Below are 18,448 nucleotides of genomic sequence, written 5' to 3'. Positions count from 1 at the left end.
AGTTCATTGAGACAAGTACCATGTGTTGAGAGACATTGTTCTGTCGAAAAATGTCACTACAATAATGTCACATGAAATAATACATGAGGACACAGGATGTTTGTGACATACCATTGGGTCATCAAAGTTCCCTGTCATGACCGGAAGCCATATCCAATGGCTCCTCACACCACAATGCAAGGAGAACACTGCTGTGCCTCTCCAAAACACTGGAAGAATGCGAATACTCGCCAGGTTGCCACAATATTTGCCAACTATGCTCAACTGAGGTAGTGCAAATCTGTGATTCATCACTGAACATAATGCAATGCCATCCGTCAGCAACTCATGCTCCCTGAACACAGCACCGCTCTAAATGCAGCCTTTTGTGGTGGTGTGTAATGGAAGCCATAGTCCAGCCACTGGTGGTCTCCATCCAATGATGCAGGATGGTACAAAACATTATAAAGAGCTAATTACTTGTACTCTGACAGCTGGTGCAAATGTGAAGAGGTTGCAATGCGCTTGGTGCACAATATGGTGATCCTCTCCTGTGGGTCGGATATGGTCATCTGGAATCTTGATTGCAAATAGTATGCCTACCCTCACATTACCATGCATTCCAACACTCAGCCACTATCCCATCCACATGCCCCACAAATCTGGATATTGCACAATTCGACCAGTTGGCCAAATGGAGACCCCCAATGAGGCCCCTTTCAAATTGTGTCAGGTGCCAATAAAAATGGCTCATACAAATATGGAGCACCTCCGAGTCCTTCACAGTGATTATTCAATATCTGATGCAGTTCCTGGTCATTACACACATGCTAAACACAAACAATACTGATCCACTCTTGTGGTCATTCTATCACAGATAATTGCAATGCTTATCATTGACATAATGGCTACTGGCGTGTACATGTATAAAGTTACACTGAAATCTGGCAATGTCTTCTGAATGGTTCACTTTTTTTGTCAGGCCGTTTGATAAATGGTACTTCTCCTTTATCCCTTTTCTTTTCCGTGTTACACTGCTTCGAGTCGGTCATTTAAGGCTTATCCTATAACTGGTTGTGTTCAGTATGGCTTGATTTTGAAGCATCATTTCTGCAGCCCTTACAGTAGATACTAGTCTTGTTGTAACACCAAACATGGAAGACATACAAATTTCGACCTACCACTTATAGCTGGAATGCATTGCCCAGTTACAGAATCACAGTACGTGAAATCTGTCCCTCATTTCTTCACAAAATGGGTAATACTCGACAATGGAAAATCCAGGATGGAATGCAACAATATTATGAAAAGGGTAGTAGCTACTAACCCTATAGCAGAGATGCTGAGACGCAGATAGGCACAACAAAAAGACTGTCAGAAAAAAATGAGCTTTTCGCCAACAAGGCCTTTCTTCAGAGATAGAAGAAACACACGCACGCGCGCAGAGAGAGAGAGAGAGAGAGAGAGAGAGGGGGGGGGGGGGTGTCTCGGGCTGCTGAGGCCACAGTAGTGAGTGTGCTTTTTTTTTTTTTTTCGGATTAAATTAGTTCAAGAAATTTTTTCTCTGTATTTCCGGTCAGTCAGTGACTGCAAATAAATATCCATAGATGATTGATTCCAGACAACGAAGTCAATTTTTGACTCTGTTTACTCCTAAGTCATGCTATTCAACAGCCTACAGTTATTACCTGTGTATCCATTATATGAATAAGTGGTCCATGAGAAGGACAATCACCAAACCATTCTCTGTTGCACTCATCACAAACTGCAACAAAATATTTTTTACGATAGTCAAGTTATGTTGCACATTTTTCAACAACTGCATAAAATTCTGGAACCCATAAAAAAAGAATTTTAAAATGCCAGTAATTGATCATAATCACTATTACTACTTCTACTAACAATATTTCTCTTCTATACTAAATAATGTAAAACATATTATTTATTTATTGTTGTTAAGTAATATAGTTGATTCTGTTTTATATCAATACATACAACAACTTGGACCAAAACTTTGTGCCACCAAACAATTCGTAAAAATACTTTTCCTTATGCCTAATCATCATCTGGTATTCAAGACCAGCGACCGTGTTGTAACACTACATTATGAGAACATATTTCAATTATAACGCAAACAAATGTTCTTTTTAAAGCCTGAACATGTTTCAACACATTTGTGCCATTGTCACTGTGTACTCTGGGTAAAGGTAAACAACAAAGATGACTTAAATGTAATGAGATGCTTTTATAGACCACCTGCATCAGGAGCTGTAGCAGCACAGCACTTCAGAGAGAACTTGCAGAAAAACAAAGAAGTTTCCTGATTGTGTCATTATAATAGGAGGAGACTTCAACTTGCCAATGTTCTACAGAATGGGGCATTCACTATATTAGAACTGGTTTAAGACAGAAGGATTCATGTGACATCGTTCTGAATGCATTGTCTGAAAATTACTTTAAGCAGACAGTTGAAGTACTGAAGTGTGAGAACAATATCTTAGACCATTTGCATCTACATCTACACGATTACTCTGCAATTCACATTTAAGTGCTTGGCAGAGGGTTCATCGAACCACAATCATACTGTCTCTCTACCATTCCACTCCCGAACATCACGCGTGAAAAACGAACACCTAAACCTTTCTGTCCGAGCTCTGATTTCTCTTATTTTATTTTGATGAACATTCCTACCTATGTTGGTTGGGCTCAACAAAATATTTTCACATTCGGAAGAGAAAGTTGGTGACTGAAATTTCATAAATAGATCTCGCCGTGACGAAAAAGTTTTGGTTTAATGACTTCCATCCCAACTCACGTATCATATCTGCCACACTCTCTCCCCTATTATGTGATAATACAAAACGAGCTGCCCTTTTTTGCACCCTTTCGATGTCCTCCGTCAGTCACACCAGGTAAGGATCCCACACCGCGCAGCAATATTCTAACAGAGGACGAACGAGTGTAGTGTAAGCTGTCTCTTTAGTGGACTTGTTGCATCTTCTAAGTTTCCTGCCAATGAAATGCAACCTTTGGCTCGCCTTCCCCACAATATTATCTATGTGGTCTTTCCAACTGAAGTTGTTCGTAATTTTAACACCCAGGTACTTAGTTGAATTGACAGTCTTGAGAATTGTACTATTTATTGAGTAATCGAATTCCAACGGATTTCTTTTGGAACTCATGTGGATCACCTCACACTTTTCGCTATTTAGCCACACCATACAGCAATCTTTTCTAAATCGCTTTGCAACTGATACTGGTCTTCGGATGACCTTACTAGATGGTAAATTACAGCATCATCTGCGAACAACCTAAGAGAACTGCTCAGATTGTCACCCAGGTCATTTATATAGATCAGGAACAGCAGAGGTCCCAGGACGCTTCCCTGGGAAACACCTGATATCACTTCAGTTTTACTCGATGATTTGCCGTCTATTACTACGAACTGCGACCTTCCTGACAGGAAATCACGAATCCAGTCGCACAACTGAGACGATACACCATAGGCCTGCAGCTTGATTAGAAGTTGCTTGTGAGGAACGGTGTCAAAAGCTTTCCGGAAATCTAGAAATACGGAATCAACTTGAGATCCCCTGTCGATAGCAGCCATTACTTCGTGCGAATAAAGAGCTAGCTGCGTTGCACAAGAACGATGTTTTCTGAAACCATGCTGATTACGTATCAATAGATCATTCCCTTCCAGGTGATTCGTAATGTTTGAATACAATATATGCTCCATAACCCTACTGCAAACCTAATAACTAACATGATATCATTAGTGTTGTGCCAGATGGCAGGTTTTCACATGATAGTTCTCCAGGCTGTCCAGTCTTCTGTCATCCTCTTCTTCAGGTCTGCACAATTTCCTCTACCTTTTATGTTGTCTATCATCTTGTATCAGCTAAAGTGACATAAAGACAACACAGACTAACAAACAAACGTCAACTCTTTGAATCAGTTGATGTGTGGTGGCAATCAGTGATCATAAGGCTGTGAAAGCATCACTGACTGCAATATCACAAACAATGTTAAAAAACCTATGAAAATATTTTTGCTTACGACAGTGTCAGGATACAAATTGCAGAGTATTTAAGAAGTCAACATAAAATATTTAGCTCTCAGGATGAAGATGTGCACCAAAAATATGTAAAACTAAAAAGCATTGTATAATATCCCTTAGACAAGTATGTTCCAGGCACGTTTTTGAGGGATGGGATACCCCACTGTTCAATAGCCATACTAGAGGGTTCTACAAAAGCAAAGATGATTCACCCACAATCTAAGAGAAGTGAAAACCTGACAGACAAACAGAATGTGACTAGATATCTGAAGTAGTTTTGGTGTCATGTAAAGCAGATTGAAATTATGTTCAATCGTATAATAACCTTACTTGCACCAAAATGGAAGACAACGGAAAGAAGGTCAAAATACTGCATTCAGTGTTCCACAATGTTTCATCAAGGATGATTGTAATACAGTTCCTCTTTTCGTTTATCACAGAAATGCCAAAATGGCAGATACTGAGCTAAGCATTTGTGAAATTTCCAGAGGCAGATGTGAACTCTGGTCATGATTTACTGGTTATGAACTGTAGATTAAAACTGAAGAAGTTGCAAAAAGGCAGGAATTAAGGAGATGGGACTGGGAGAAGAACCACATGTTGTTGAGAGTTTCAGTGGGAGAATTAAGCAATTATTGACTGAAGCACGGGAAAGGAACACAGTAGAAGATGAATGTGTAGCCTTGAGAGATGAAATAGTGGTGCAGGAGAGGATAAAATGAGTAGAAAGACAAGGCCTAGTGTAAATACTTGGATAGCAAAGGAGATACTCAGTTTAATTAATGTAAGGAGAAAAGATGAAAAATACAGCAAATGAAACAAATAAAATGAAATTGACTAGGCAGGAATGGCTAGCATATATAACTGCAGATAATACAGGTACTGCCTACAGGAAAACCGAAGAAAGAGGAGGCAGCTATATGAATGTAGTATATACACTCCTGGAAATTGAAATAAGAACACCGTGAATTCATTGTCCCAGGAAGGGGAAACTTTATTGACACATTCCTGGGGTCAGATACATCACATGATCACACTGACAGAACCACAGGCACATAGACACAGGCAACAGAGCATGCACAATGTCGGCACTTGTACAGTGTATATCCACCTTTCGCAGCAATGCAGGCTGCTATTCTCCCATGGAGACGATTGTAGAGATGCTGGATGTAGTCCTGTGGAACGGCTTGCCATGCCATTTCCACCTGGCGCCTCAGTTGGACCAACTTTTGTGCTGGACGTGCAGACCGCGTGAGACGACGCTTCATCCAGTCCCAAACATGCTCAATGGGGGACAGATCCGGAGATCTTGCTGGCCAGGGTAGTTGACTCACACCTTCTAGAGCACGTTGGGTGGCACGGGATACATGCGGACGTGCATTGTCCTGTTGGAACAGCAAGTTCCCTTGCCGGTCTAGGAATGGTAGAACGATGGGTTCGATGACGGTTTGGACGTACCGTGCACTATTCAGTGTCCCCTCGACGATCACCAGTGGTGTACGGCCAGTGTAGGAGATCGTTCCCCACACCATGATGCCGGGTGTTGGCCCTGTGTGCCTCGGTCGTATGCAGTCCTGATTGTGGCGCTCACCTGCACGGCGCCAAACACGCATACGACCATCATTGGCACCAAGGCAGAAGCGACTCTCATCGCTGAAGACGACACGTCTCCATTCGTCCCTCCATTCACGCCTGTCGCGACACCACTGGAGGCTGGCTGCACGATGTTGGGGCGTGAGCGGAAGACGGCCTAACGGTGTGCGGGACCGTAGCCCAGCTTCATGGAGACTGTTGCGAATGGTCCTCGCCGATACCCCAGGAGCAACAGTGTCCCTAATTTGCTGGGAAGTGGTGGTGCGGTCCCCTACTGCACTGCGTAGGATCCTACGGTCTTGGCGTGCATCCGTGCATCGCTGCGGTCCGGTCCCAGGTCGATGGGCACGTGCACCTTCCGCCGACCACTGGCGACAACATCGATGTACTGTGGAGACCTCACGCCCCACGTGTTGAGCAATTCGGCGGTACGTCCACCCGGCCTCCCGCATGCCCACTATACGCCCTCGCTCAAAGTCCGTCAACTGCACATACGGTTCACGTCCATGCTGTCGCGGCATGCTACCAGTGTTAAAGACTGCGATGGAGCTCCGTATGCCACGGCAAACTGGCTGACACTGACAGCGGCGGTGCACAAATGCTGCGCAGCTAGCGCCATTCGACGGCCAACACCGCGGTTCCTGGTGTGTCCACTGTGCCGTGCGTGTGATCATTGCTTGTACAGCACTCTCGCAGTGTCCGGAGCAAGTATGGTGGGTCTGACACACCGGTGTCAATGTGTTCTTTTTTCCATTTCCAGGAGTGTATAACTAGGGGTAATGGAAGGGTCTACAGGTTGCACGCAGTCATACAGTATGTAACAAGCTCTTGCCAGCCGACCTATCTGGAATGCTGACAGTTTGCTTGGTCACTGCACATGTGTCCGGCCGCAGTGCAACGCAGAGAGCAAGCGACTGGCAGCAGTCCACAGTGCGCCGTATTAACTAGTGTGGCCTTGGGTGCGAATATGTCTCATTTCTTAGCTCCCCATTGAGCCTTTCGATACGACCGTAATTAGGATGTCAGACACAGTGATGATGAATGCGTGTAGCGTGCGTGTTTTATAATCTGCCTTTGTTAATAAAATGTTTTAAACTTAGTTCTCGGTGTTTGCGTACTGCCATACCTCGAGGACCCACTGCTTACAAATCCTGACAAAACATTCGTGTAATCATTATCCGGGGCAACAACACAAACTACCCCCTTATAGAAGTGATGTCAGCATGGGGATAATTATGGAAAATCTACAGTCCTGAAGAGGTACAGCACAATGTTAACTTCGAGCAGCAGCAGCAGCAGCAGCAGCAGCATTAACATCTTCTGAATATGCGGGGACATCCAACGCTGGAATTCAGGTTGGTTGGTTGGAGAAGGAATCAAACTACGTGGTCACCAGTCCCTCTGACCTGAGATTAACTAAAACCGATAAAATCCCACATTAAAAGAGGGAACTACAACATCCATAAAATGATAAACTATTGACAGGGAAGGAAGGAAAAGGACAGAAGACGAGTTGAGGGGAAAGAAGTGACTAATAAGAAAGAAGCCCAGGAGACAAGAGAGATGCTCAGGACATAACAGACCCCATGAAGAAAGGAGTGGGAAGGCAGAGGGCCAGGGTGAACCACAAAGACCAGTTGAAGCCAATCCAGTGAGAGTGAAGGGGGGAGCATGAAAGCCTGCCATCCCCTCCATTCACCGATATGGTGGAAGGCCCCTCCCTTAAATAAAGCGATAAATACCCCCATCTTGAATAAGATGTAAAATTAGATCCGCCGCTGAGGCATCGTCAGCCAACACCAGGGGCAGTGATTCTGGAAAGCTAAAAGTCCGTCGTAGGGTGGATATGTTAGGGCAGTCCAATAAGATGTGAGCCACAGTCAACATCGATCCACAACGGCAGAGAGGGGGTCCTCACGATGGAGGAGACAACTGTGAGTCAAAAAAGTATGGCCGATGTGGAGCTGGCAGAGGACTAAAGAGGCCTTACGAGAGGCCCGTTAGGAAGATCGCCATCGAGTTGTAGAATCCTTAATTGGCCTGAGCTTGTTCAGCGAAGAAAGAGTGCTCCATTCTGCATTCCAAAGACCCAAAACCTGACGACGTAATGCGAAGCACAGGTCTATTTCTGGAATGCCAATAGTGAGAGATGGCTTGGTAGTAGCTAATTTAGCCAGTCGATCAGCAAGTTCATTGCCAGGAATCCCAACATGGCCTGGGGTCCAAATCAAAACGACCGTGCATCCACATTGAGCGAGGAGAGAAAGGGAGTCCTGGATAGCGATGACCAACGGGTGGCGATGGAAGCACTGGCTGATAGCGTGCAAACCACTCAATAAGTCACTACAGATAGTGAAGGATAGTCCTGAGTAGGAGCGGATATGGTCATGTGTGCGCAAATGGCTACCAATTCTGCAGTAAAAACACTACAGCCATCTGGCAAGGAGTGAAGTTCCGTGCACTGCGCATAGGTGTAAGCAAAACCAGTGCGGCCAGCAACCATGGAGCCATCAGATAGATCACTTCTGAACCCTGAAAGGAACTGAGGAGACAGGAGAACTGGTGGCGAAGAGCCATCAGATGGACAGAATCCTTTTAATCGATTGAGAGATCAAGACAGAGTTGCGGCCGAGAGACGCACCATGGACGGGTATGTGCATGAGCGGAGAAGAGAGGTGGTAAAGGCAATTGCTGGAGCTCAGAAAAGAGCGACTGAATGCGGACAGACATGGTAAGCCCACATCGTGGCTGTCACTGTGGCAGGGTGATCTCGGTGTCTGGATAAAGGAGACCATAATTAGAGTGCTCTGAGGTGCAGCGAATGCAGAGTGAATATGATATCAGCTGTTGCTGGGGCAAAACTCGCAGTGGCAGAATCCTCGCTGCTGTGAGAAGGCTACATATGAGGCTAGTCCGGAAGGCACCAGTCGCAAGTCAGAACCCACAGTGGTGGATGGGGTCTAGTATCTGCAGTGTCAAACCCAACGCAGAATCATAGACAGGACTTACATAGTCGAAACGAGACTGGACTAATGCTCGATACAATCGCAGGAGAACAGAGCAGTCTGCACCCCAGGTGGTATTGCACAGACACCTAAGAACATTGAGATGGGACCAGTACATCCTCTTCAGCTGGCAAAGGTGAGGGAGCCATGTCGACTGGGCATCGAAGACCAGACCCAGGAAGTGATGGGTGTCCGCCACCTCGAGGGGCTGGCCATCGAAGAACAGTTTTGGATGGGGATGGACTGTAAGGTGATGGCAGAAATGCATGACAAGTCTTGGCCGCTGAAAACTGAAAGCCATGGTAGAGAACCCATGAGTGGGCCCAACAGATTGCCCCCTGTAGACGGCATTCTGCAGCACCCATTACGGAGGAGGCAAGGTAGATACAAAAATTGTCAGCAGACAAAGAGGGGGACACTGTCGGCCCAACAGCTGTCACTAGACCATTAATGGCTATGAGAAAGAGAGGGACACTCAGAACCGAACCCTGTGGAACCTCATTTTCTTGCCGATGGGGAGAGCTGTAGGAGGAGCCAACCTGGACCCGAGAAAGGGCGACAAGAAATAAAATTATGGATAAAAACGGGCAGAGCGTCACAAAGGCCCCATTTGTGAAGGGTGGTGAGGATGTGGTGGCGCCAGGTGGTGTCATAGGCTTCATGCAGCACAAAGAAGACTGCAAGGAGGTGTTGCCAATGGGCAAAAACCGACCGGATAGCAGACTCTAGGGGCACTAAGTTATCCACCATAGTGCAGCCACAGCAAAAACCACTTTGAGTCAATGACAAAAGGCCGTGAGATTCAAGGATGCAAAACAGCCGTTGGCTCTCATGCGTTCAAGGAGCTTGCAGAGGGTGTTAGTAAGGCTAATTGGACGGTAGCTATCCAACTAAAGAGGCGGCTTCCCTGGCTTTAACACAGGAACAACAATGCTTTCCTGCCACTAGATAGGAAATACTCCCTCACCCAACAGACGATTGAAGAGGGTCAATATACGATGGTGGCCAGCCACTGATAAGCATTGGAGCATTTGGTTATGTATCCAATACGGTCCAGGAGCCGTGTCAGGACAAAGGCCGAGGGCACTGGCCAATTCCCACTCGCTAAATGGGGCATTATACAGTTCTGAGCAGTGAGAAAAAAAAACACAAAGGCAGTTGTTCTGAATGCTCTTTCAGGAGAAGGAACATGGGCGGATACTGAGCCGATGCCGAAGCTTGATCAAAGTGTTGAGCAAAATTTTCTGCGACAAAGTCCGGATTGGTAATGATGAAACCATGTACAGAAATTCCTGCAACCCCGGTGGGAGGATGGTGGCCAAAAATTCGCCGGAGTTTCACCCAGACTTGTGAAGAGGGGGTGGGGGTCCTATGGCAGCTACATATCATTCCCAGCAAATCCATTTCTGAAATCTGATTAGGTAGCGGGCCCGGGCACGGAGTTGCTTAAAGACCAGAATTAGAGCAATGGAAAGTTGCCAAAGTCCCAGTTACAATAACGAATATGAGCAGTGAGGATGTTGTTTTGCCATGAGGAACAAAATTTGCTGGAGTGTCGAGTGTAAGTAACAGTGACATAATACAGATTCCAGATGAGGTAACAAATGCTGCAGTGACAACCACAGATTTTTGTAACAGTACCGCAACATTGCAATGAGGAGACAAAGTTACTATTGAATGGAAGCACAAGATTTGGAAGAAGATAAAACATTTGGCAGCTGATGAACAGAAGATTTTAGCGCCTGTTTTGTTGGAGCATGCAGATTTATTCCATGAACGTGCAAATTTACCTGTCACTCATTTGGTTCAGCATCACATTCATACAGGGAATGCAGCTCCAATCACACAGAAACCTTACCAAATACCATTCAGTCAAAGAGAGTTCGTAGAAGACATGGTGAAAGAACAATTAAAAGCCGGAATTATAAAACCGAGAGATCCTTCAGACCCACCGTGGTGTTTGCCTGTTGTAATTGTAAAGAAGAAATCAATTTCTGGAGAACCACAGTTCCGTTTTTGTGTTGATTATCTTTGAATGCTGTGACCACACCCAACATTTACCCCTTACCAAATTTAGTGGAAACCTTGGATAACTTGGGTAGATGTTGAATTTCTTCAGTATGTGATTTAACAAGTGGTTATCACCAGTTAACAGTTCATTCAGATCTAGCAAAAATTCATTTGTAACTGCAACAGGAGTATACAAGTATCTTCATATGCCATTTGGACTTTGTAATGCTCCAGCTACATTTTCACGCCTGATGGATTCAGTTTTAGGAGGGCTCACCCCAACTCAAGCACTCGTTTACCTTGATGATGTAATAATTTTTGGTGAAAACATGAAGCAGCATACTGAGAGTCTAAAGCTCTTTTTGGGCGTATAATAAGGGCAAACCCGTCTTCGTCAATAGATAAATGTCATTTTGCACAAAGTGAACTATCTTGGTCATGTTATAACCAGTGAAGGTGTTTGACCTGATCCAAAATTAAGTGAAGATGTAAAGAATTTTCCCGAGCCACAGAATTTGAAAGAACTACAATCATTCTTGGGATTGTCAAATTTCTACAGACGCTTTATAGCCGGTTATGTGAATAAAGCTACCGAAAAAAGGAGCCACATATCATTGGTCAACAGAATGGAAAAAGGCAATGGAAGAACTTAAAACTGCTCTAACCACAGTCCCAATGTTAGCCTATCCAGATTTCTGTAAACCTTTTATTAGATGCATACAATTTTGCCATAGGTGCAATCTTGTCTCAAGAAGTTGATAGTCATGAACATCCAATCTCATTTGCTTCCAGACAAATGTACAAATCAGAATGTAATCGTACTACTACTGAGAAGGAGCCTTGTGCTTTGGTTTTTGGTACATCACATAACAGATGTTTCTTAACAGGAAGAGAATTTACAGTTATTACAGGTCATGCCACACTTAAATGGTTATTGAGCTTAAAGAATCCAAGTTCCAGATTAACAAGATGGGCATTAAGACTGAGTGAGTACCAATTTAAGGTTATTCACCAACCTGGTAAACAACATGTGAATGTTGATGCAACGAGCTGAAAAGACAATGTTTGTGTTACAATAAGTCGAGAAGAAGAGTGAAAGGCAGCTCAAGAAGAAGATCCACATTTCAAATTATGAAAAAATGATCAACATTTTGTTGAAATAGATGGATTATTGTACTAGTAAAGGAAACCCCCTAGTTATTCCAGAAAGCATGAAAGAGCAAATCATGAGAGAACAACACGATTCTTTATTGTCAGGACATTGCAGTAAAAAAGGAACAAACATTAACATAGCCCAAATGTTTAGGTGGCCGAGCCGCAAAGCTGACATTTTCGAGTATGTTTCACAATGTGATTCCTGTAACAGATGAAATAATGTAGCAAAAAGTAGAGCGCCATTGCAAGAACTGCCAGAGTCAAGTGAACCATTTGAACAAATAGGACTAGATGTCGTAGGACCGTTGCCCAAGACTACAGATGGAAACAAATACATATTGACAATGTTACATCATTTATCTAGATACTGTCTCATGATGCCAATACCTGATCAGAGCACTGAGACTATAGCTCAAGTTTTTGTAAAAGAATGGATTATTAAGTTTGGATCACCATTAAGTATAATTAGTGATCAAGGAACAAATTTTATGAGTGAATTACTTAAACAGACTTGTAAGCTCATGCAAATAACTCAGTTAAGGACTACACCAGCACACCCTGAAGGAAATGGAAGAGTCGAGTGAGTCCACAGAACAATTATTAAAATGTTTAGCCATTATGTCAGCAGCAAACACAACAATTGGCATGTCTGTTTACCGTACTTGGTAAGTTGTTTCAATGCCAAAATGCACAGCTCAACTGGCCTAAATCCACATGAGATTGTCTACGGAAGAAGAATGCATTCCCCCTTGGACTTTGCACGATCGACTGCCGGAATCAGCAATGAACACGTAAGTGATCTAGCATGCAAGCTAAAGGAAGCATGGAGGGGAGCGAAACAGAGAAATCATCAATTCTTTCTTTAGAAAGCAAGACAACATGACTGCCAAGCAGCAATGCCATGGTATCAAGTTGGAGATCTTGTGTATCTGAGCAGCGTGGTGTTAAAGAAGAGTCAAGTCAAAAAGTTTAAGAAGTCCTGAAAAGGACCATATCTTGGAGGTGTTCTCGGCAGTCACTCTTAAGCTCCAACTGTCCTTTCATTCGATTGTCATTCATGCCAATCGTGTAAAGCCATTTCTGGGTAGATTTCATGTAATATCACAAGACGACGAGGACCGACCGAATCAGACCTGCTGTTCTCAAACCCAGGAAGCAAGAATCGCAATGTCGCAGTCCGGACGTCGAGGCCGAGGCTCTCGCCACGTTCTGAGCGAACCTGTTCCAGACACCACTACAATCTGCAGAAACATGTGTAGAGTGCGAAAGTGCAATTTGTGTGTTTATTTCAGCCATGTGCTTATGTGAATGTGTTGTGAAAATTTAGTACTGAAGCTATTGCACGAGTGCACAACTGAAACTAAACCTTTTATTCCACAGGTTACCACAAGAAACTCATTTATTTTATGTTCATTGTTAACTCTACTATTTAGAATTAATTAACCATGTTCATTTTTATTCTAATGTTTGTTAAGATAGAGTATTCTACTAATGCTGTAGTAATAGTACCACAGAGTACAGATGTTTTGTTGGAACCACGATCAGACATGGTAGTTTCAACAAGTAAAGCGAAACTTGTACTCAAGTACAATCTGAGTGAAATCCAGCAACAGTTCGATTCTGTAAAGAAGCAAATTCATGTAATTCGTTCTGTTAAGAGTAATGATACAATTTTGGAAATGGTATATCTTGGTATAATAACTGGATCACAGCCAAAATGCAGGTAGAGTATACATTTGCTAATTAAGAACAAGAGATTTACTGTTTTTTAAAGCTTTTGCCACACAAAACTTTAATTAGGCGTAAACGTGCCTGGTTTGATTTTGGAGGGAGTATCCTTCATACTGTATTTGGTACTTTGACTAGTCGTGATCTACTGGAACTTAAAAGCAAAATATTAGTTCTTGAACAACAGTCCAGTATAGATTCAATGGACCTCTCTAATGAAATTATCGTATTGAAGAATATGCAAAAAACCGTTACTAACCACACAGTTTTCATTGAACAGATTGTGCATCCGTCCTCAGCGCACCATATTAACTAGCAAGGCCTCGGGTGCGAATATGTCTCTTTTCTTAGTTCATCATGGAGCCTTTCAATACAACCGTAGTTAGGATGTCAGACACAGTGATGATGGATGTGTGTAGCGTGCATGTTTTATAATCCGCCTTTGTTAATAAAACTGTTTAAACTTATTTCTTAGTGTCAGCATATTGCCGTACCTCAAGGACCCACCACTTACAAGTCTGACAAAATATTCGTGTAATCATCAGCTGGGGCAACAACACAAACTACCCCCTTATAGAAGTGGTGTCAGCATGGGGATAATCATGGAAAATCTACAGTCCTGAAGAGGTGCAGCACACTGTTAACTTCGAGCAGCAGCAACAGCATGAACATCTTCCGACTATGCGGGGACATCCAATGCTGCAATTCAGGTTGGTTTACTCCAGTTTGGCTAGAATACGAAAGGCAGTGATGGATTTTTATTTTACATTTGAGTGACTTGTTGGCATTAAATTAGACGAAATGTCACAATCCAGTCAGAGTAATGTTGTCTATCTACAAACTGTTATTAATGAACTGCAAGAAGAGATTCGGCAGTTAAAAGCAGAAAGCAGCAAACATAACATGCCAAAAGACTTGTCAATGATAGTTCATGCAGTACAGGTACAACTACAATAAAGAATTTTTATTATTCCATCAGTACCAGTCTTCATCGGGAAGCCCGAAGATGATGTGAAGGTGCCACCCTGTTAGGGTCATAGACTGATTCCGATAAGCTAGTGGTTGCCAAACTAAGAATTCAGGGAGCAGCACAAGATTTCATTAGTGCTGAGCCTACTTACATGAAAACAGACATTACAATGAGTTTAGAACAATAGTTGTTCAGAGATTTACATGTAAAAACGTGATCAAATTTTACAGAGAGCAGCTTTACAGTTTGCGAGTGCAACGAGATGAATATATCGAGCAGTTTGCCAACAGAATTTGAAACATCAACGCTCAAACGTATGAGTTACTATAAGATGAAAATGAAAATCACATTCATTCAGTTGTTCGAAGCCAACCAGAGAGCCTCGCATACATTCATTCATGGGCTGCACAGAGAGGAAGTAAGCAAAGCTGTTAGATTGGCACAATGAAAAACATTTCAGGAAGCAGTAGAGTCAGCTGTTGGTTACGTTGAAGCACTAAAACGACCAAATGAGAGGCAGAAACACGAACACAGAATTTTCAACACAACAGTACAATGCTACAGATGCAATAAGCTGGGTCACAAGCGTAAGGATTGTAAAGAGAATTGAATCTGCTATCATTGCGGGATGCAGGGCCATGTTTTGAGAGATAGTCACAACAAGAAGAAATGAAATGCGAACAACAGAAAATCTGCCAGACCTTTAAGCAAGTACGAGGACGTACAGGACACAACTCCATCTGCCCCTTGCCACGGACAGTGATTCCTGTTAGTTCCAGTGAAAATCAGACCGAAAATGACTTCACGGTAGGTGCTGTATATCGTGGGAGACACATCAAACTACTTATTGACACAGGAACACAGATCAGCTATACAAAAATTGAAGACATGTTAGAGAAAGGAGCAGCAGCTGAATGAGTATTCAGATCTCAGATGGAAAGAAGGGAAAACTCAAAGGTGGAAGGAGTACACAGAGAGACTGTACAATGGAAATGAACTGAAGGCAGTGTTATAGAAAGGGAAGAGGACACAGACAAAGATGAGGTGGGAGATATGATACTGCAAGAAGACACAGACAGAGCACTGGAAGACTTAAGTTGAAACAAGGCTCCTGGAATAGACAATAATCAGTCAGAACTACTGAAATCTTTGGAAGACAGCCATGAAAAAACTATTACACCTAGTATGTAAGATACATGAGACAGGTGAAATACTCTCAGCCTCAGGAAGAATGTTATAATTCAAATTATGAAAAAAGCAAGTGCTGACAGGTGTGAATACAAGTTGACATCCAAAATTTTCGGGACTGGTGCTGCCATCTGTTGAAAACCTTACGTTTGGACTAATGGTCACCATCACGCTCAAAGTAGCTCCCATCTGTACGTACACACTGGTCCCAGCACTTCTGCCACTGGTCGAACGTTTTCTGCAAGTCCTGTTCTTTGAGGGTGTTTATCACCACCAGCGATGTTTCTTGAATCCTCTCTACAGTGTTGAACTGACGGCCTTTCAAATTGAGTTTCAGTTTTGGGAATAGCGCTAAGTTGCAAGGTGCCAAATCTGTCGAGTACGGTGGGTGGGGTACAACCACCACGTTGTTTTTTGCCAAAAAGGTCCTGGTAAGCAAGGACTTGTGACAGGGCGCACTTTGGTGATGCAGCAGCCAGTTCCCTTGACGCCAAAGTTCAGGCCATCGTTGCCACACATTTTCAAAGAGCCGTCGCAAAATGTCAGATTAGTATGTGGAATTCACTGTTTTTTGGGTGGGACGACTTCTTTGTGCACAATTCCTTGGTATCAAAGAAAATGATCATCATGCTGTTCACTTTGCTCTTCACCTGTCTCACTTTTATGGGTCTTGGAGAGATTGGGCTCTTCCACAAGGATGATTGTGGCTCTGACTCTGGATCATAACTGTAAATCCAGCTCTCGTCGCTGGTGATAAACTGTGCCAAGAAGGTTGGATCATCAGACGCACTCTGACGAAGGTCCGTGCACATTTCAAAAATGAGAAATGTAGTACCCATTATCCTTCCCACCCTTCTCACAGGGGTATTCTGCAACCTACCAGCCCTACAAAATATCCTAATCCACCCCTACTCAAGCCTTGCTCCCAGTACCTTGCCTCAGGGCTCATATCCTTGTAACAGACCCAGTTGCAAGGCCTGTCACATGCATCCTCCCACCATGACCTACTCCAGTCTGGTCAGAAGCATCACCTATACCATGATCATCGGCAGTCAAGATCCTTGGCGCAAATTTTGCAGCGACATGATACATGCCCAATTCATCAGTCAACATCCGTTGACATGTCCCATAACCAATACTCACATCATCCGCAAGGTCTTGCGCGGTTCGACGTTGATCTGCACGAACCAATTGTTGAAGTTTGGCAACAATGTCTGGCGTTGTGCAGCTAACGGGCCGTCCAGTGTGAGGATCATCTTCAATGTCTGTACAGCAGGCCTTGAACCGAGCATGCCACTCAAACACAAACATACGGCTCACGCTCTGTCCCCCACACACTTGTTAAATCATTGCAAGGGTCTCCGTAGCACTATTCCCGAGATTCGCACAGAATTTGATACACATGCGCAGTTCTGTTCACAGATCCGTTATAAAATCACCACACACCAAACACAGAGTATTATGGAAATCACTGCGGACACGCAACACATCCTCCCAGCTGAATACCACTCTGCACCCTGACTCATCAGATATGCAGCTCTCACCACCTAGTGGTGCAAAGACCTACTACTCCTACTTTCCAGATGGCAGCACCAGTCCCGAAAATTTTGGATTCCAACTCATATTACTGAACTATCAGTTTAACAAGTCATGGCTGCAAAATACCAACACAGCAGAGTGGAGAAAACATGAAGAGCCAATTTTGGGCTAGATCAGTTCGGGTTCAGAAATGTAGGAACATGCAAGACAACACTGATCCTTTGACTGCTCTTCGAAGGCAGGTAAAGGAAAGGCAAGTCTACACTGTTCGAAATGCTGAATGTAGAAGGGGGTAAAAGGGAGTGAAAGGTTATTTACAACTTATTCAGAAACCAGATGGCAATTATAAGAGTTGAGAGGCATGGAAAGAAAGCTTGGTTGAGAAGGGACTGAGACAGAGTGGTAGCCTATCCCTGATTTCATTCAATTTGTAAAGAAACCCAAAAGAAGATTTAGAGAAGAAGTTAAAGTTAAAGGAGAAAAAAAAATAGCTTTGGCGTTTGGCAATGATATTTTAATTCTGTCAGAGAGAGCAAAGTACTTAGAAGAGCATTTTAATGGAATGAACAGCATCATAGGAGGAGGATATAAGATGAATAGTGACAAAAGCAAAACGAGGATAAAAATCATGCGATGCTGAGGAAAAGAGATTAGGAAAAGACATACTTAAAGTTGTAGATGAGTTTTACTATGTGGACAGTTTTATAACTGATCAGGGCCAAAATTGGGAGGATATAAAAGGAAGACTGGCAACGGCAAGAAAGCAGTTCTGAACACAAGAATTTCATTAACATTGAATATGGATTTAGGTTTTAGGAAGTCCCTTCTGAATATATTTGTCTGGAGTGTAACCTTGTTGTAGAAGTGAAACATGACCAATAAAGAATTCACATAAGAAGAGAACAGAAGATTAGATGGGTACATCACATTAGTAATGAGGAGGTACTGAACTTAACTGGGGAGAGAAGAAATTTATGTCACAGCTTGGTACAGCTTAGGAAAGTTCATCTGCAATGGAGACGATATATAGGGCGCTGGTGCGACCTATTCTTGAATACAGCTTCAGTGTTTGGAACCCGTATCAGGTCGGACTGGAGGAGGACATCGAAGCAATTCAGAGGCAGGCTGCTAGATTTGTTACTGGTAGGTTCAAACAACACTAGTTATGAAGATGCTTCAGGAACTCAAATGGGAATCACTAGAAGGAAGGTGACATTCTTT

At 43.3% G+C, this 18,448-nt stretch overlaps 1 protein-coding gene across 1 annotated transcript in view; it reads right to left on the bottom strand.

Annotated features, from left to right (window-relative positions):
* LOC126101242 (histone-lysine N-methyltransferase PRDM7-like) overlaps positions 1-18,448 on the bottom strand; it is a 95,451-nt gene that overhangs the window by 55,088 nt on the left and 21,915 nt on the right. The window contains exon 3 of the mRNA XM_049911930.1: positions 1,668-1,744. Within this exon, the coding sequence (XP_049767887.1) occupies positions 1,668-1,744 (77 nt within the window). The remainder of the gene's footprint in view (positions 1-1,667; positions 1,745-18,448) is intronic.

Source organism: Schistocerca cancellata, chromosome 9, assembly GCF_023864275.1.
Source record: "Schistocerca cancellata isolate TAMUIC-IGC-003103 chromosome 9, iqSchCanc2.1, whole genome shotgun sequence".
Taxonomy (NCBI): domain Eukaryota; kingdom Metazoa; phylum Arthropoda; class Insecta; order Orthoptera; family Acrididae; genus Schistocerca; species Schistocerca cancellata.
The sequence above is the reverse complement of the archived record's forward strand: the minus strand, read 5'-3'. Positions and strand labels throughout refer to the sequence as shown.